Source organism: Misgurnus anguillicaudatus, chromosome 4, assembly GCF_027580225.2.
Source record: "Misgurnus anguillicaudatus chromosome 4, ASM2758022v2, whole genome shotgun sequence".
Lineage (NCBI taxonomy): Eukaryota > Metazoa > Chordata > Actinopteri > Cypriniformes > Cobitidae > Misgurnus > Misgurnus anguillicaudatus.
In genome coordinates, this window is record NC_073340.2 from 24,637,839 (window position 1) to 24,658,726 (window position 20,888).

Here is a 20,888-nt window from a genome sequence, read left to right on the forward strand (position 1 = left end):
AAATTGCAGTTTCAAAGGACTCCAAACAATCTCAAACGAGGCATAAGGGTCTTATCTAGCAAAACGGTTGTCATTTTTGGCAAGAAAAACAAAAAATATGCACTTCCAAACCATAACCTTTCATCTTCCTCCAGTGCTGTGACGCACCAGCGCGACCTCACGTTATTGCATAATGACGTTGAAAGGTCACGTGTTACATATATGAAACGCACATTTGCGGACCATTTTAAACAATAAACTGACACAAAACATTTATTAGTATTATTCCACATACAACAACGGAACGGTCCTCTTTCTCCACACTTGTAAACACTGGGGCGGAGTTTTGATACGTCATCCGTGACCTCTTGACGTGATGACGTATTACGGGAGGTCACAGGACCAGAAGAAGATGAGAAATTGTGGTTTAAAAGTGCATATTTTCCACCTCTCTTCCCAAAAATGACAATCGCCTCGCCAGACAAGACCCCCATGCCTCGCCCGAGATCATCCAGAGTCCCCCGAAACTGCAATTTTAAACTACATCAAAACTGTCAAGTGTTGGGGTCCATCAAAGTCCATTAAAATGAGAAAAATCCTGGAATGCCTCCCTCAAAAAACACAACCTCCTCTCGACCGAACAAAGAAAGACACCAACATCCCGGACGACATGGTGGTGAGCAAACCATCAGGATTTTTTTTTTAAGAAAATGGACTAATCCTTTAAATCTATTCTTCTGTTTGACATGCTGACAATCTTTAAAGAGAAATAGTATTATTTCTGAACTGTGGCTCTGTTTGTACAGTATGGGAAGTGTTGAAAGTGTTTATCTGTGATGTGTTCTGGATGCGTGTCTCTTGCGATGTGCTCGGTAGCGTTGCAGCAGCTCTTTCTCACTCTTGTGCAGATGACGTCTCAAAGCTGCAGGTTTGGCGAGATCTCCTCTGGATGGCTGCTCTCTGATTCCTGTGAAGAAGACATAAAAAAAACCATATAAAATATATACAAATATATTCTGTAACCTTGTCTATTCTGAAAACACCAAAATTATCTTGAAGGCATACTGGAAATGAAGTGTTAATATTCAGAATGATGAGCAGTATCAGTATATTTTTGTGAAAAAATCATCCCAGCTGATCTGTCTTTTATAAATCTGATCAAACTAAAGAAACAGCGTGTTTTATGCGAGCTTTAAAGATACTGACGTGTTTCGCAGTGTGGCCCTTTCCATCCGTTGCATTCACAGCGATAGCTGCGACTGAGCAATACACAGACACCATCATTCATACAGGGATTTGGACTGCACAGATTAACAGGTTTCTTTGCATCTGTAAAGGAATTACACAGAACATCATATAAACTCAATAATGAATTTTAAATATCTATGTCTGAAGAGTATTGAGTTAAGCCTGACCTGCACAAACCATCTGCACCAGCACATCCTCTGAATATTTCAGGTCATCGTAGAAAGGTATGAAGATCATGTGATCTTCAGAACCGGCGATGCGTAAAAGAAGTTCCTGCTGGACGTCCCCGATGCCGATCACAAACACAGACACTCCATTGTCACGGAGCTTTTGGGCGGGAACTGACGCATCCTCTGCCCCCGTCCCATCAGTCAGCACCACTACGGCCTTGTTGACCCCCGGCCGAGCACCCTTTCCCACTGTCAAGGTTTGGGAGTGCACATGCAGAAGGGCAGAGCCGGTGGACGCCGTCCCGCCGAGATAAGTCGCATCTCCTACTGCCTTCAGCACAGCGGAGCCTGACTCGTATTTGTCCAGGTCGAACACCGTGACGGGTCTCCTCCCGTAGACCACCAGCCCCACCTGAGCCACGTCTCGATTGATGTCGAACTGCACCGAGGTGCCCCGAACAAAATCTTGAAGGTGGACGAAATTGTCCTTGCCTACGCCGCTGGAGGCATCCAGCACATAGACAAGGTCCAACGACTGACCGAGACAACCTGTTTATAGACAAAAAGATTTAGTATGCTTTAGTATTATGTGCGAATTAAGATCTCTCAGATCCCTACCCTGGTTGTCCACGCTGCAAATTTTGGTTCTGAGATCTGGGATCTTGGCACTCAATCTGTCAGGTGACTGGAACGTAATGGTTCGTTGGGGGTTGCCGGTGATGTTGTTGATTTCAGCCTTCATCCCTTCTGGTGCTAGACCGATGATAAAGATCTCTCTTTCTCGAGCAAACTTGGCCGCTTCCACCACGGGGTCCACCGAAGGCGTCCCCGTAAGCAGTACCACTACTCTCGGCAGGTCGTCCCGGACGTCGGCAAAGACGGGTGAGCTTTGGAAGCCGTGGCGTGTGATGTAACGGAGAGCATTTCCGGCCTTGGCTTGGCCACCGCGGTGCTGCATGCCATCAACTGCCTGGATCAGCTTGGCAGGATCACTGTGCTCCCCGATGTTCACCTCCATCTTCACGTCACTGCCGTACTGGGCCAAGCCCATCTTCACAGGGGTGTCAGAACTCAACACTGCCTGCATGAAACGCTTCAGGAAGGACTTGAACCGCAAAAAACCCTCCAGGGTGAGAGCGGTGGAGCCCTCCACCAGGAACAGAACATCCACCGAGCAGTCAAAACTCAGGATGGGAGCTGGAAAAGATGATATGATTATGAATGTGACTTACAAAGCATTCAATGTATACATTTTTCCCAGGAATCAAGCTCATGACTGAACACAGTGATTCACCAACTAAAACAGGGTTTCATGCTTGAAACAAATAAATAGTAACGTACTACGTCTGTGTATCTACTGTTTATTTTTTAGGCTAAAGATAGGGTGCGAGTCAAGACACATCACTCCGTGCCTTTCTTTCTATTCTAACAGACAAAAATGCAGGATAGAGCAGCATAAACAAACAAAAAGCTCCGTCTTTCACGGTGCAGGTGAGGTCATCTGATCTAACCCCTTCCCCTGTGATGTTGAGTGACAGGAGGAGGTCAGGTGTGTCATCACGTTCTGATTGGCTGGAGTATTTTATGTCAATGTTGTAATAGATATAAGAGAACAATGACAGTTATCAACTCTGAATCTCATTAAGGAAACCTATTCAAGTGTTTGTGTATATGTGTGCTAGAAGTCATGGCCCTGACAATCTGGGAATTTATCACTTGGTTTGGTAAGATTAAAATAGATAGATTGTGGAAAGTGTGGGAAACAAGCACATGAATGTTAACCTACCACAGTTAGGGTCACTGCCGTAGCCCGCAGGACATTCACAGCGATATTTCTCAAGGCCTTCTGAAACACACGTCCCCCCGTTCTGACAGGGCTGTGAGTCGCAGGGGTCTGAGGAGAGATGAGATCCTTAGTGCTAACTCAGTTACAAGGATTTGTTAATGAAATGTTGTTAAGGAATATAAAATTATTAAAATGTTTTAATTGGATGTGATTTACCTGGACATATAGTTCTGTGACAGACAGCAGGGTGCAGCTTGTAAACTCTGTTATACCTGGAACATACAAGTTTCACTCCTGATTTTAATTTGCACTTTAGGCCTTAACATGAGCCAAAAGTGCCTTCAACAGAACATACAAAACAAATACTAGAAGCTCAGACGACTGAACAGAACCGGCGCCAGACACAAATTCACGGACGGGCATTTCATTTTTTAGGGGGGGCACAAATGAGAGCAACGTCACTGCAATGCATAATATCATTAGTTATGCATTAAGTGGACAAAAAAGCGAGGAAGAACTAACATACCTCTCCATTAACGCAATACGGAGAAGTCGTAAAGATTGGACCTAGCTTACTGAAGCAATCTAAACGCAAATAAAACACGTCGCAGGGCTCGACATCAACGCTTGTCCGGTTAATATCAGAGACAAGTGGATTTTTTAAAAGGCCAAGTGAAAGAGAATTTTACTTGCTCGACCGAACAAGTAGCCTTGTCTGATTAAAAAAACGCCAATAACAATCACCAAAACAGGATGATGATTCTGCATCCTTTAATTAACGGCGACCGAAAGTGCATAATGTAAAAAGTGAAAGTTAAACAAATAAGCACAGCAAACACAAAGTGTGTTAACAAAGTGGGTTAAACATACTGCGGTAAAAATGTGGATCTTTTAATAACATGATACAGTTAAGCAGCATCATATCACGGTTGAAAATGTGACAGATTTAATGACAGTTCACTACAAGTAATTAATATTAAGCCACTTACATTTTAGACGCAATGTTGACTGTTTTTGTTGTTTCAGCAGCGAAAATAGTGAAAGATAACAGCAGAACCATAACGTGTCAGTCTCACTGCAGGCAGCACTCAATCGTGTCTTAACATTAAGCGGTGGCGCGCTTAGCAAACAACCAAGCATTTCCGCGCTCACTACTGACAAACCAATCAAATTCGTTTAAAATATATATTTTTTTTAAATCAGACCAAACACATTTTTATTTTTATTCATGAGTTATATGTGTACAAAACAATAACTTTTAATTAATAACAGTGGCCTATTGATAAAAACATGGAGCTGGTGAACAGGTGAAGGGAGACCGCAGGTTCGTCCAGGGCGGGCACTAGTGACTCACAGGGCGGGCCCGGCCCCCTAAAGCCCGCCCATGGCGCCGGGACTGCGACTGAAGTCAAAACCCAACATCGGACTGACATCAAAACCTGGGTCAACCCAACGTCGGACTAACGTCAAAACCCGCCGTCAATCCGACATCGGATTTACGTCAAAATACCAGACCTCAAAATACCCAACGTTGGAGTTTTGTCAAAACCTGATGTGAACCCAACATTGCATTTACGTCAAAACCCAATATGAACCCAATGTCGGATTTACGTCAAAACCCGACTTTAACCCAACGTCGGAATTTAGACATAACCCGACTTCAACTCAACGTCGGAATTTGGTCAAAACCCGACGTTGGATTTACGTCAAAACCCGACTTCAACCCAACGTCGGAATTTAGACATAACCCGATTTCAACTCAACGTCGGAATTTGGTCAAAACCCGACGTTGGATTTGTGTCAAAACCCGTCTTTAACCCAACGTCGGATTATGTCAAAAGCCGACATGAACCCGATGTCGGATTTATGTCAAAACCTGACTTCAATCCAACGTCGGAATTAGGGCTGTCACTTTTTATTCGATATTCGAATATGCATTCGAACATGACGTGAAATATCCGTATTCGAACTTTAAATAAACCATCCGGTTTTTAAAATGACATGTTTAGCGCATTTTTCACAGAAACAACTCGTAATGGGAAGGAGGCTGAGAGTGAGACCGACGGCAGCTGTGCGCAAGAGAGGGAATCAAATTGGACCAACATGAACCTAATGTGCATGTCAAGATAGAATTATAGTTTGTATATAACATGACATATTATTATAGTGTTAAATATTATAGCATAATAAAAAGCTTGTGTTAATATGTTCGCATTATGAAATTAGCATGTATGAAGATAATTATTTTTACAACGCAATGTAAGCTTTATATTAAACAACAACAGCATTTGTCTTGTAAACTGATTTGAAATGATCATGTGCTTACTGTCGCGCATCACATAGACGACAGAGTCAAGTGAGACCTACTTAACTCAGCTGTAAGTTTCATTTCATCTCAAATATCAAATGGTTTGTGCTCTCTATCTTTAAAAACGGTCAAGCAAACAGCACGCGCAGAGATAATGCACTTGTCAATGACGGCTCACAAACGCGCGGGATAGGCTGTGTATGTGTGCTTGTTGTCAATGAGATTTCTTCTCACAAACAGGCTCAAGCGCGGGATGTGTGCGCTTGTCAATGACGGGCATTAAATCTGCGGAGTTTTACGCCGAAATCAGCGGGCGCGGATTTCGTTTGGGCTTGGCTATATGCCTTACTCCTGCTGCTGTTTAAGTTGTTCTGAGACATTATTATTCATAAGTTGATAACCTGCTGCTTCAAACATTAAGTAAAAAAAGTAATGCAGACAGCCCAGTTTATGACTGTCACGGTTAATAAATTGAATCTCCATTACGTTTTTTTTTTTTTTGATGCGCGCGGGGACACCTAGATATTCGAATATGTTCGGATACATTTCATGATATTCGATATCCGTTCGAATTTGATTTTTCTCAAAAGTGACAGCCCTAGTCGGAATTCAGTGAAAACCCGACGTCGGAGTTGCTTCAAAACCCGTCTTTAACCCAACGTCGAATTATGTCAAAACCCGACATGAGCCCGATGTCAGATTTAAGTCAAAACCCAAATTTAGCCTAACATCGGATTTATGTCAAAATCCGTCTTCAACCCGACAACGGATTTATGTCAAAACCCGTCTTTAACCCAAGGTCGGATTTATGTTAAAACCTGACGTGAACCCGACGTCGGATTTATGTCAAAAACCGACATCAACCTAACGTCAGAATTTGGTCAAAACTAGGGCTGTGTCGGATCACAAAACTCACGGTTTGGATCACATTACGGTTTTTGAGGCACGAATCGGATCATTTTTCAGATCAGCAAAAAAAGGGCGGGAAAAATCTAATAACAAATGCATAAATTACATAAATTTATAAAAAAAGAACAAAGTTGCACATTAAGTAAGGTCTAAAATTAGCATTAGGTACAGAAATTGAATTAAATGAAAAATAACACTTTATTGTATGAATTAAAAATTATTAGTAGAATTTTTTATTTTTTTTAAAGCCACAGAAGTGATTTTCTCTTTGTCTTGGGTTGTTTGATTAAGATTAATGACACAGACTTAATTAGGTTAATTGATGCTACTGTCTCTTTAAGAACAAATAAGCACAGATTGGTTTTTGACTCTATAATTCACTTAAGACATAAACAAATGTTTTTATTAGAAAAAGAATACTGTGAGATAATTTTGTGTATGTGCCCTGTCAAGAACAGAAAGATTTTATGTTGCCTTACTTTTTAAAAACTCGTCTCAGTCCGTATATGCACTACTGAGGGCACACACACAGGCGGAGGGTAAATTCCTAACGGTGCTTCAGGAAGAATAAACAGTCGCTTCACATAAAAACCTTACGTTTTTTTCATTGCTCTATTCAGCAAATGTATGTTTATGGACTAAAGTATGAGACACAGTAGCGCAACTCTCTCTATAGTTTACACATGAGGAGTTCTGATCTCTGATATTTCACGTGTGACTGGAGCTGGACCGGACACATTAAACCGCATGCGCGTACAGAAATCTGCTCACTTTAGTGCCTTTTTTCAGTTAAATTGTTTTAAATCAATTATTAATTATAAATTATAAATTGCATATTAATCCGCGAATCGCATGCGAGCCGAACCGCGGGTCGTGATCCGTATGTCGGATTTATGTAAAAACCCGATGTGAACCCAACGTCGGATTTACGTCAAAACCCGATGTCAACCTGATGTCGAATTTTTGTCAAAACCTGACATCAAAATTTGGTCAAATCCCGACAATGGATTTACGTCAAAACCTGACGTCAACTCAATGTCAAATTTTGTCAAAACCCAACATCAAAATTTGGTCAAAACCCATCGTCGGATTTACGTCAAAACTCGACATCAAGACAAATAAAGGACATCTTGATCTAAATCTAATTGAATCATGAGTTACCCATAGACTGCCGCCCCTACCATACCCATGCATTTACCTGTAATGAGAACAGAGAGAGGTGTATGGTGAGTATCCTTTGGACCCTTTCCAGCACATGAAGTTACCCTGAAGTTCCCTGACAGTTTCCAGGGTTTTCTGCACACATGGATAGGACTCCACCTTACACCCTGCAGACACAGACATCACAGCACAGATTCACCTCACAAAAGTTGTTGATTGAGTCCAGGGTGAGGGTAGTTTTACCTGTAGGTATGGCTGAGCCGAATGATGAGGTGGAGAAGGCAGTAAGCAATCCATTTACAGCGTCGTTGAAGTGCTCCGCAAAAAACACGTGAGAGTCAGATGGGCTGCTCGCCACGTCACGAAGCTCATCCCACCTTGAGGAGAAAAAAGTTGGGAGAGGTTCAAAGGTTGTGAGTTCAGATCCTAAAGCATCTTCCAAATTCATAAATGCAATCTACCTTTCAGTTGTGATTAAGCAACACTAAAAAGTCAGATAGTGTAACAATTTTTTGTTTACTTACAAATAAAAAAATACTGCTGATATATTTGGATATTCAAAAAGCTTTAAGCTGCATCATTCATCAAAAAAGAGCCAGACTTATAGGCATGTCAGCAGCCTTTTAGTGTACAAAACACGCCTGTCAGTGTAGTACACCTGTGCCAGAGAGTTGTCAGCACATTTATGCATTGGGTATGAAACATTTTAACAGCGGAAGCACCTGTCCATGCATAACAGGAATAGCTGCCATGTGTATCTGGATATTGCATTGGAATGCCATTTAAACATCATGGTAGATGAATATGATAATCAAAGTGCCATGATATTAATCTAATCAAACTTTGATGCTCCAAATCTCATTAGACTTTAGTCTGGATTTCCCAGAGAGGTCTCAAATTACAGAAATCAAAATTGGAATGCTTTGCATTATGTTCTTTATTATGATTTAGGTTTAAAATGTTTTTATTGCTTTCATTAGATTCACCCCACCAGGCGGTTAATTTGAGATATAAAGTGACTTTTTTGCAGAACTGTTGTGTGTTACCTGGGGTAACGTATCCCCACCGCAAACAGAACCACCCCAGACGTCTTAAGCTCTGAGGCGGCCAGTTGTACGGCCCCCTGGGACTTTCCGTCGGATAAAAGGATGGCGATGCGTGGCACTGTGGAATTGTGTCCGCCGGAAAATCCCTTCCTCTGAGCGAACTTCAGAGCCAGACCTGTCTGCGTGCTGCCGCCTCTGAGCAAAACAGAGACACAATAGAGTCAATTATTACGCTTGTAACACCAAGGTCAAAGATTCAATTCCCAGAGATCACACAAACTAAAAAAAGTGTTCACCGAATCCCTCTAATCTGTTATTAATTTGAACTACAGAGATTTTTTTATGGGTATTAAGTTAACACAGAAGCTTTTAGTTACCTTCACTACACTATGTCCTCAATGCACCATTCATATGAAACATAAACCAACTCAAACTTCTTAGGTTTATACAAGAAATTCCTCTATAGACACAATCTGTTTGTCTACAAATCTAATTTTAAAGGTCACGTTTTTCCTGATCCCATTTTTTAAACCCTAGTTAGTGTGTAATGTTTCTTTAATAGCATAAATAATACCTGTAAAATGATAAAGCTCAAAGTTCACTGCCAGGCGATATATTTTCTTTAAAAGCCTACAGCGAACGGCCGGTTTGGACTACAGCCCTCTACTTCCTGTTTTAATGACGTCAGTAGAACAGTTTTTTGACTAAACTCCGCCCACAGGAATACGTCAGTCGCCAGCTGTGCCAACGGCAAGCTAAGCTGCTATCGAATCACAACACACTAAACAAACTACACAATCAGAACTCGATACGTATTTCTGAATGAGGGACTTCATAGAACAAGAAAAAAATACATCAGCCCGTTTTGAGGACAGTGAAAACAGCGCTATACAGATAAGTAAATTGTGTGAAAAATACAGCATTTTTACACGTGAAACATGAGCACATGTTATATTGCACAATGTAAACACAATCAAAGCTTTAAAAACACAGAAAGAACAGGACCTTTAAACATGTAAGTAAATGCCTTTAGATCACAAATCATAAGAAATCTATCTTGTTTTTTTTTACTTTAGACTAGTGATGCACCGATGTATCGGCCGCCGATATTTATCGGCCGATTTTTGATGAATTTGAAACCATCGGCATATCGGCAATAGCACGAGAAAGGCTGATACCGATTGTTTATTAATTAACCGCATAAAGAAATCCATTTTATGTAAAAAATGAGTTAATGTTGTTAATAAAATAAATGCTGAATAGCAAAAACCACCTTTGAAGGTTGTCATGCTGTCTTATTATATTTGTTTGAGCTTAATTTGTGCCTCTCTTATTATGTTGGTCAGTTGAATGTTAATTAGATCCAATCCATGTTCAGTAAAAATTATTTAATGCAGAAATAAACTGGCTAATAGACCAACTGAATAGTATTGTATACAAGTATCGGTATCGGCCAGAAGTTGTCTGTTTAAATCGGTATCGGCCCCAAAAAATCCTATCGGTGCATCCCTACTTTAGACTGGTACTGTAAAAATACAGATAATGCAATATAATGTAAGCATAATTCACCTGTAATTGGAAAATTGGACCCTGTCTACATTTTCTCAAACTGTAGAACATAGATTTTTCAAAACCTATATTTTTCATTGAAATCTCCTAACAAAGCTTCTTTATCCAGTACGAAAATACATAATCTCTTCTATCCTGCAGAGATATGAAATAAGTACCAGTGGAGAAAGGAGGCATGTGCACAGCTGATCTCTTCTTCATCATTTACACTCACAGTTGTTCAGCTTAACAGACAAGTGGTGATGTTTTTACGTGGTGGGAATCCGAAACGGTAATTTCACACCCTGTCAAGGGCAGATGTGGTATGTCCTGACCGGGTGATGTGGTTCAGGCCAGCTGCATGCCCACAATGTAAATCTGCTATCAGTCATAACTGAACCCCACGCATCATTCACCACAATAAAACCATTAATACTGACTCACCAAAACTGTCCATCATGCTGACATACACATGCACATGGTTTTAAACGGTGTACAGTGTAAACACAGGTCCTTGTGTCTGTGTTGAACAGTGGTGGCTCGTGACTGCTCATCTGAGGGGCGGTAATTCAAAATAAGTGTTCGGAGTGTCATGTGTGTTGCTTGCGTTTTCAAAATATGTGTTAGTTCCACCATGTAAACCATGTGCATCACATTTTTTGTCAAAAAAGTCCCTGCTGCAGACACGTTTAAAGAGTTTATGATAAAAGAGACGCTCACGTTCACAAAATACACGCAAGACACTCCCTTAACAGTAAAGTCTTTTATTATAAACCCTTTAGACGCATTTGCAGCAGGCACTTATTTTGACAAGACACGTGATGCACACAGGATAACTCGATGCGCAGAACACATATTTTGAAAAAAGAAACCCCACACATGATGGGCTACATACATTTTGTGACAAGCTTCACATCGAGCGCCCACGAAAAAAGAAGTCACCGGCCACCCCTGGTGTTGACAACCCATTCTCATGAAGTGCGTATAAATAGCACGCAGTGTGAAAAGTCGTGCAATACATACGGCAATTTTTTTATTTTGCATGCATTTAATACGCCAGTCCTTCCCGTTCACTTAATATGGTGCATCTTTTCGCATTGTTTTACGTAATTGTTTCTCAATTTTTTAAACCATTGTTGCATGGGTTTGGGGTTAGATTTGGGATTTGCTTTAGGATGTCCTTTAAAGGGGACATTTCACAAGATATTTGGTGTCCCCAGAAAACTAAGTGAAGTTTAAGCTCAAAATACATAAAGATAATTTATTTTAACATGTTAAAATTGCCACTTTGTAGGTGTGAGCAAAATGTACTTTTTGGATGTCCTTTTAAATGCAAATGAGTTGATCTCTTCACTAAAAGGCAGTGCCGTTGTTGGATAGTGCAGATTAAGAGGGGGTATTATCCCCTTCTGACATCACAAGGGGAGCCAAATGTCGATGAGCTATTTTTTCACATGCTTGCAGAGAATGGTTTACCAAAACTAAGTTACTGCGTTGATCTTTTTCGCATTTTCTATATTGATAGAAGCACTGGGGACCCAACTATAGCACAAACATGGAAAAAGTCAGATTTTTATGATATGTCCTCTTTAATATATAGGTTTCTCCATGTTTTTGTCTATTTTTAAACCATTGTCGCTTGGAGTTGGGGTAAGAATTGGGGTTTGGATGTCATTTTATGTATCAAAAAGTTGTTCTAACCCCAAACCCAAGTGAAAATGATAAAAAAACACACAGAAATAAAAGAGAAACCAATACATAAAACGACGAGAAAAAATGTGCTGTATTAAGAGTACGGGAAGGACTGGCGTATCATCTGCACAAAAATGTTTAATTTGGCGTATGTATTGCATGACTTTTCACACTGCATGCTATTTATATGCAAATCATGAGAATGAATGGGCTGATGTTGATATGGTCTCAATGCTAAAAGTAAAAACTAGTGCAAGATATTTCTCTTCACAAGAGAAGAACTCGCGCTGCGTCACTGCAGTGACACTTTGGGGACCCCCCCAAGGGTAAGTGCGTCTGAATGTGTATATCAAATTCAACCAAGGATGAGGCTTAACGACAAAGACAGTGTGACGCAGGAGCCAGGAAGTATATCGCTATCTAAAATATTGCCAAAGATGGCGTTACAGGGATGCAGAAAGTATGGCAACGGAGACGCAGCGTCTCGTTCCCTTTTAAGGTAACAACAGTTACATACGTAACCCGTCACGTTTTCATTTGTCAAACACAACTATGCAAAAAAGCATTTTGGTATGAACCGACATTCACATACAGAAGATATAAACATTTAAAACAAACAGTTTATAATATGGATTTTTTTCCAGAAAACTTCTTGCATAAAATAGATTCAAGCACTTTAAATTACCTGTATCTATGTATGTATATTTTCAAAAACTTCCTAGGGCCTTGAATTCCCCCCCAGATTCACAAATTTTCAAGGATTTCAAAGACCCGTGGGAAGCCTGTACACAAACGCAGTACCTGTAGTGGATTTTCTTTATGCGCTTCTTCAGGTCATCCTTGCTGTTGTAGGAATTTAGACTGATCTCTAGTTTAGGCGTGGAACCAAACTGAACCACACCAACTCTCACCTGGCCAAAACAGAGCACATTGCTTAAAACAGCACTTAAAAAAAAGGAAACAGTTTTGTTTTACATTATAGCATGAGCTCAGATGCTAAAAAACAAGCATGCAAATATTAAAATGTTCCACATAATGAAAATAAATGGTGACCATGATGTCCCAATTTATGTATAAGGACACTGATAAATATCTTATGTTGTTTACAGGTTCCAAATGACATGAGGGCGAGTAAATATTTTAAAATGATTTTTAGGGTGTACTATTCCTTTAATACTACATTGGTTAGGTGAGTCCTGACCTTGTCTGGGCTGATATCAAGAGCTTCACACAGCTTCAACATGTAGTGCCGTGATCGTTCAAATCCTCCCTTCCCGACGCTATATGAGCTATCCATCACAAACAGTATATCCATGGCTGCGGAGCACTGCATCCCTGACCACACACAGAAAATAAACAACATTCGAGTTCCATCTTTAGAAATTAGCCGTACCAGGTCACCAATGTATTAACACACAAAAGTCATGCATAACAGGATTAACACAGCCATGATGTAAAACAGCGAGACTAAGAAACACTGGCCTGTATTTGACACACTTAAAAAGCTTAGCCGTCGCCTGTGGCATGTTCTGACAAAGACAAATACTCAAAAACACATTACAGCAAGTTTGTGCAAGTCAACAGGCTAAATTATAATCCATGTAACTGTCATGTTCGTACCCGTCGCCTGTCATAATGACGCCGATTAGACACAGGCAAGCGGCATGCCTTTGTCTGCAAGAGCAAACACACGCATATAGACACAAACACTGACAACTAATAATGATGCAACCAATTGGTGCACATTAGCACCACAATGTTGCATTGTAAATGTTTGCCGTGACAGAATTTGAAAAATAAGCCCTTTACTCACTTTCTCCAGCAGCATTGATCTTTATAATGGTTTCATGATCCGTCTGTATTTCCAGCACAGCATAAATGGACCAAACTATAGTGTGAGATGACAGAAAGAAAAAACACTGTAAATTCATACAGTACAAACACCCTCATAGCCACATTCACATGCACACAAAAACATAAAAACATGTCTCTAAAAACATTCTTTTTTCATCTTTCTGAAAATAACAAAATATTTAAACTGGTATATAAACATGTTTTGGTAAGAGTGACCCAGCTCCTCAGGCTGTGTCAATGTCAACAGGGTACACAAATGAGTCATTTGAGCTCAACTTCTAGATAACAGAGCTGACCCCTGACCCCAAGACAGAGCTCCGTATGGAACCTGCTCCCTTTAACAGACGACTGGTGCTAAACATCCTTTAGAAGGGGATAATTTAAAGCGATCGGCATTTCAGCCACACCCACTGGACGTGAAGAGAACAGTCAATCTGTCCCGGACAGGCTTGCGCGTTTCTCGCTCGAGTGAGCAACAACGGTCTAATGCGTACAATTGCTGTTTGAGAGGAAAGGGCCATGTGAACAGCCCAGGGCTGAGAAGGGCAGAGCAAAGTATCTTCCTAAGAAGCGAAGTATGCTTGGAAATCCCACAGTTCATGTGCTTTTGTCTCCTCGTGACATCACGAGGAGGGCCACTTTCAGCACCTCACCATGGTAACAGTTATCGGCCTAAGAAACCTGCAGAATGAAGGGCAGGAGGCTTCAGGTCCTTTAGGGAAAAATGATGAGGCCATAAAGGGTTAATGGTTTGATCCATTGATGGTGGCGTTTAAACAGATGTGGATAATCAAGAGTCACCCCAATTCTCACAAGAATTACTACTCAAATATCCTTTTATTAAATCCAATGGACACCCAAACATCATATGTGACCCCAGATCATAAGGGTATTTTTTTAAATAAATAAAAAAGCTTTCCATTGATGTATTGTTGGTTAGGATAGGACAATATTTGACTGAGATACAACTATTTGAAAACTTGGACTGAGGGTGCAAAAAAAAAAACATAAACATATTGAGAAAATCCTTAGCGACACAAATTACTAATGATAAATAAATTTTTTATATATTTATGGTAGGAAATTATAAAATATCTTAATGGAACTTTACTTAACTAAACTTAACTGAAATTTTTGGCAAAAAAAAAGATAATTTCAAACCATACAATGTATTTTTGGCTATTGCTACAAATATAGCAGTGCTACTTATGACTCGTTCTGTGGTCCAGTGTCACATGTGTGTTAAAACTAAATCCTATAATAAACTCATTTATTTTGAAAAATATTTTCAGTTTTCCAGAGATCACTTCCTGTATAATATTTTTTACACCAAATGAATTTTTTAGACCATTTTTAGACCACATGAACCCTAAAACCCGGTTTTACATAAAATTGAAAAGATATGAGTAAAGCTTTAAAGGGGACATATCATGAAAATATAACTTTTCCATGTTTTAGTGCTATAACTGGGTCCCTGGTGCTTTTGTCAACCTAGAAAATGTGAAAAAGAACAACCCAGTATCTTAGTTTTGGTAAACCATTCTCTGCAAGCATGTGAAAAAATAGGTAATTGAAATTTGGCTCCCCTTGTAATGTCAGAAGGGGATCTTATTATAATAATACCAACCCTTAATCTGCACTATCCAACCATGGCACTGCCATTTAGTTCAGAGAGAGAGAGAAAGTAATTGACAGCACAACTGAGTTTCAATTTCAACAAACCACCATCACGGCGATCAGTGTTTGCATTTTATCATTTGCATTTAAAAGGACACACCCAAAACGGCACATTTTTGCTCAAAACTACAAAATGGCAGTTTTAACATGTTATAATAAATTATCTATGTGGTATTTTGAACTAAAACTTCACATACGAACTCTGGGGACACCAAAGATTTATTTGACATGAAAGTCTTGTGAAATGTCCCCTTTAAACACATGTGCATGTCCTGCAGTAAAATCTGAAAGAATTACAACTTAACTTGGTGACAAACTCATGTGCATAAGATTTATGATTCCATTTCACTTTAAGCTAAAATAATAAATGCAAAATAAAACCAAAACTACTGCAACTAATATTTAGTTTATATTACCTTTTAGTTTTAGTCCATGGCATACAGTATACTTCAACGCTTATCAACCCCATATTAATTTAGTAACAAACATTAAGTATGTACTTATAAATTGAACCTTAATTGAAAAATATACGGCAAATATAATTTATTTTATTCTATTCATTATATAGTTTTTTTTATATTTTAACTTAATTTCTTTAGTAATCTGCAAACTCATATCGGATCATGCTGAAATTACACACTCCGGACCGAAAGACTAAATCCCTCCTCAAGATTTATGGCACATGTCCAGTGTCTGCTGAAGAACATAGTGGGAAAAATGCTTGAGGAACACATGGATTAACATGTTCATGGGAGAACACATCTCAATTCAGATTCTACGCCTCCAGAGAAATTCCACTGAGGCCTGGTCAGAGCAAAACAACAATGTAACAATAATCTAATAATAAATAATATTACAAGAAACATATTTGTTTTGCCTCCATCAGTCTGATAAGAAATAAAATTAATGCTAAGGGCTAAAAGGGCTATTATTTTCAGATAAACAAATCAACGTCAGTAACATTTACATTCATCCATTTGCAATCTTTTTAATTCAAAGCGACCTACAGCGCTTTACAATACATGTTTTGTATACTAGTATGTGACTTTCCTGGGATTGAACCCATGACCTTTTGCAACTAAAACACTAAGTATAACCCACTTCAAAATTGTGGTTGAATATAAATATTGCTTTAACAGCCACCTAGAACTTGTTTGGGGTGGGAGCTCAACTAAGCCTTCACCTATGACCTCTAAATCCCATTCAGACCAACTAGCAGGAGCAGAGTGACATAATCTCATTAATTTCAATAAAAACTTTGTCAACTTCCATCTACAGTGACCTTGGGGGACAGGAAGTGGGTGTGTCCAGCAACACAACAAAGTTAAGAAAAATTTAACTTTATGCAAATAATGAGCGACTACCAGTGAGAGCGAAGGAGTGGAGTTCACATCATCTGTCTCTTGTCGGTTACTGCAGTTGATACTCAATTGTTTATGACGACAACCAGAAATAGAAACACTTCCTAACAACCTCATTGGAGACGGCGTTGATAATGATTATAAACATAGTTAAAATGCAAAAGAATCCATTGCTCTGGAATGATAATGAAGTCATTAGGTCACTTCTGCTTACCTTGACCAAACAGGAGCATGAAAAGGAAATTCATTCGGCTGCTGCAAGGCATTTTTTGAGCCCTGAAATGTGAACAAAACGAGAATCAATTTCTTTGGAAAGCTTTAAGTGGCCAACTACTGAGCAAATACAGTAAACAAACAGTAAAGAAAATGAGAGATTACAAACGATAACAAATTCAGGAGAAAGACTGCCTGGAATTTCGCTCATGACATTGTGGGTGTTAAGGTTAGTAGGGCTATTGACCCTCAGGGGCATTGGTCGAAAAAACAATGAACAATAACAAAAAACAAGACAGAGCCAAATTTACTAAGGGCTATTTCAGGATCAAAAAGACAACAAAAAACTCTGACTCACGGCTGAGAAACTGACCTGAACAGTCAAGAGGTTGTGATAAGTGAGAATGTTACCTTTTTATTTCCCTTCCCTTTCTTGTTGAGCTTTTACATAATATTTTAAGTGTCAAATCACACTCTTAAAGGGACTCCACTTTTTTAACTTTCTGTAACAAAAGTATTGAACACAAGGGGTTAAAAGGACACTCCACCCTCTTGAAAATAGGCTTACCCTCCAGCTCCCCCAGAGCTAAACAACCGAGCTCCACCGTTTTGGAATCCATTCAGCCGATCTCCGGATCTGGCGGTACCACTTTTAGCATAGCTTAGCATAATTCATTGAATCTGACTAGACCATTAGCATCACACTTAAATATGAAACTCAAAGAGCTTCGACATTTCCCCCATTTAAATCGTGACTGTTTTGTAGTTACATCGTGTACTAAGAACGACGGAAAATTAAAAGGTTCGATTTTCTAGGCCAATGTGGCTAGGAACTATATTGCCATTCTGGTGACTTTGCTGACGTACCATGTGTGCAGCAGGCGCAATGATATTATGCAGTGCCCGAAAATAGTCCCCAGCTATTGAAAGTTACCAAGTACAGAGTCAAGTTTTAATAGTAAAAATATCAAAACCCTTTGGTTATTTTTGAACACGATGCTAATGGTCTAATCAGATTCAATGAATTGTGCTAAGCTATGCTAAGAGCGGTACCACCAGTCCCGGGAATTGTCTGAATGGATTCCAAAATGGTAAAACTCAATTGTTTAACTCTAGGGGAGCTGGAAAATAAGCCCATTTTCAAAAAAAGTGGAGTATCTCTTTAACCCCTTGTGTTCAATACTTTTGTTACAGAAAGCATATAATGTCAATTTGAAGTCTGTTGTGAAGTTTGAGCTACTGAAAGTCCCTGAATCATAAACTGACAAATGGTCACCTATAACAAAGGCAACAAGACCATGTGTGTGCCATTTAGGACAGGGCCATAAAACTCATTCCCTTCACTGAAAGCTCAAGTTTAAGTCACACCAACTGTAGTCACAGCTGACTAATCATTTACCCATAAAAAGTGGAGGCGATGGTAATATAAGGAGAAACACAGCATGAAACTGAATCTTATACTCCCCTGCCACATTCTCAGGGTGCAGGGTCAAAGTTCACATTTTTAAGAGTCAAACTTTTGATTAAACAGACACCAACTGAATACACCAATCCAGGGAGTTATTCACTGCCATTGTTTTTAATCTCAGCAGTACCTACTGTACCCATTTTGCACTACAAACCATTTATACCAACAATGTTAAAAATAAAAACAGCTACTAGAGTATTTTTTTTCACTTATTTCAAATTGAATAATTCATTAACCACATGATTTAATCTATTTAATGGATAGACGTACCTGCTATCTACTATATATATAAAATATGCTTGTTTTATCTAGGAGTCATATCGGAATAAAATCCTCAACACAGACACATCCATTGTGCAAGCCTCCCCCCATTTAATGTGTTTTATCCAAATCTACAGATCTGTAAGAATTTAGTCTTGATAAAAGAGGATTTCAAGCCTGAGACTATGTCAAAGACAATAGTGAAATCCTTTCTTTAAACATGCATTAAAAGAGTACGAGCAAGTGAATACCCCGGCCCGCATTGCTGTGTGTGTTATGTCTGCAGGCGGGGTATCTGATTTGTCAGGTTCCAGGTGTTAAGTGCGGTTTTAAAAGAAGAGTGGTTCTCAGCATTTGAGTAAAATGAAGTGACTATTGAGGTAATTGTGACCCATGAAGTCTTCGGAGAATAACTCTTTTATGGTCTCGCTCACACAGTTTGACTTGTTAAGATACCCATAGAGCTTCACTAAAGAAAGGAAACGCTAGGAATGCCACCTGACATTTTTCAAGATAGAATCTAGGATCAAAACTATTGGGATTTTCATTAAGCAATTTAGAAAGAGACTTTGTTGACAGCTACACAAAACTCCTTGGGGGTTTTGGAAAGTTGGGGTGCTTTGATAAAATCTTGTCTTGATAAAGTTGTAAGCCTATTTCCTGCTAGTGAATGAACGTCAGGAAGCAGACAGCACTAGGAACTTCTTTGAGGTTGATAAACATCTAGCTGTCTCTTTAAAAGCACCTCACAAACTTGCCATACAATCACCTTGACTAACAACTGACAGTCCGAGTCACAGACTCTTTAATTTAATACATTTTTTGATAGTATTTGAAAGAGCCCAGGAATTAAAACCCGACAACAAGTTAACCCTAAAATAAATTTGATCCTCAGGTACACTTGAATACTAGGCTACTAAAGCAATTCAACATGTGTATGAGTTGCAAACAATACATTAATACAATTCTAAACATACTACAAACACAATGCTTGTAGAGATACACGGGTGTACATGCAGCTGCTACATAACTTGAAGGTAATAATAATGCTCTTCTATAATCTAGGGATGCACAGCAGATGAAAAGAGAGTTTGAGGATGAAAGGCGAAAACTATCTTGGTGGTTCTGATAAAAGCTACTGAGGCAGTCCGTATTTTAACAAATTATATGTTAGATCATATTCATTTGTGATCTAACGTAACTAACCTGCAAGTGTAAGGCAAGGTTTAGTTTTATCCACATGTAATGCCTCTCGGTATTGTTACACATTTGTAACCTTAACTGCCCTTGCAAACGACATGATGTAGCAAGTATTTAAGTAAACTGTAGCGTAGAATGGGTTACTTAATTACTAGTTTGTTAATGTGAAGAGACAATATGTTACACCTTTATATGGTTTAAGCACTACAGCATCTCGTAAAGTTACTACAGTAAATCGGTAACAGTTATACTTAATATTTTCAGGAGTAAATGATATAATTACCCGCGTTTACAAACATATGACGTCACCGCGTAGCCTGACATGAACCGTGAGGTAAACCCTAATTATTATTCTTGCTTATTTCATATTTTGTAAACCCATTCATTTAAAAACGTAAGTGTCTTTCTTCATATCTTAATATTTATGTAAATATGTCAATGGCTTTCAATAAATTAAAGTGATAACACATTCACAAGTTTGGCTTTAAAATCTCTCGTGACAGAGTGTGTTAGAGCCAAGCACGCATCTTGCGACGTAAGTTACCCGTTAAGTAAAAAAAACTGTCGTGCAATGTTTTTAAAACAAAACCAAACCCGCCATGCATCGGTTTATGAAGTAAAATACAAAGCTTAATACTGTATATACAGTCGTTTACCTCAGATATAGGTCGCGTCCGCTGCAGGTACCAGATCGTCTGTGTGTGAAGCAGCAGATGAAGTGAACGGGAGATGGAGCTCTCATCTGCTGTCTCTACTTCCGCACTAACTTCATCCTCACTACATATTCATACCAGATAGTTGTGGTTAAAAGTTATGCCAAAGCGAAGAAAACTGACGCCTTCGTTTATTATTTAATCATTTAATGCAGATGTATCAAGTATTGTAGAAGTTGTGCTTCCTGTAAACTGAAGCTGCTATTGAGAATAATTTAAGGAGGCTTGGCAAAAGGGGATCAACAAAATTATACTCAATGTGCTGTTCCCGTGAGCTTTTGTTTCTCTATGCAT

The 20,888-nt window shown here is 39.2% G+C and overlaps 1 protein-coding gene across 2 annotated transcripts; it reads right to left on the reverse strand.

The window, feature by feature from the left end:
• Positions 1-688: 688 nt before the first annotated feature.
• Positions 689-20,751, reverse strand: vwa2 (von Willebrand factor A domain containing 2). 2 transcript variants are annotated; one of them, XM_055176418.2, is made up of 14 exons: positions 20,538-20,751; positions 16,954-17,015; positions 13,661-13,735; positions 13,049-13,182; positions 12,649-12,758; positions 8,608-8,802; positions 7,805-7,938; positions 7,599-7,728; positions 3,400-3,455; positions 3,184-3,291; positions 2,016-2,594; positions 1,395-1,946; positions 1,186-1,308; positions 689-946 (listed from the first exon to the last, which is right to left on the reverse strand). In XM_055176418.2, exons 1-14 carry the CDS (start codon positions 20,621-20,623, stop codon positions 807-809), a joined length of 2,484 nt encoding a protein of 827 aa, XP_055032393.2. In that variant the 5' UTR covers positions 20,624-20,751; the 3' UTR covers positions 689-806. The 2 variants fall into 2 exon arrangements, with proteins under 2 accessions (XP_055032393.2, XP_055032394.2); XM_055176419.2 differs by lacking the exons at positions 16,954-17,015; positions 20,538-20,751 and adding an exon at positions 13,468-13,521 and having other exon boundaries at positions 13,661-13,737.
• Between the last annotated feature and the right edge of the window lie 137 nt (positions 20,752-20,888).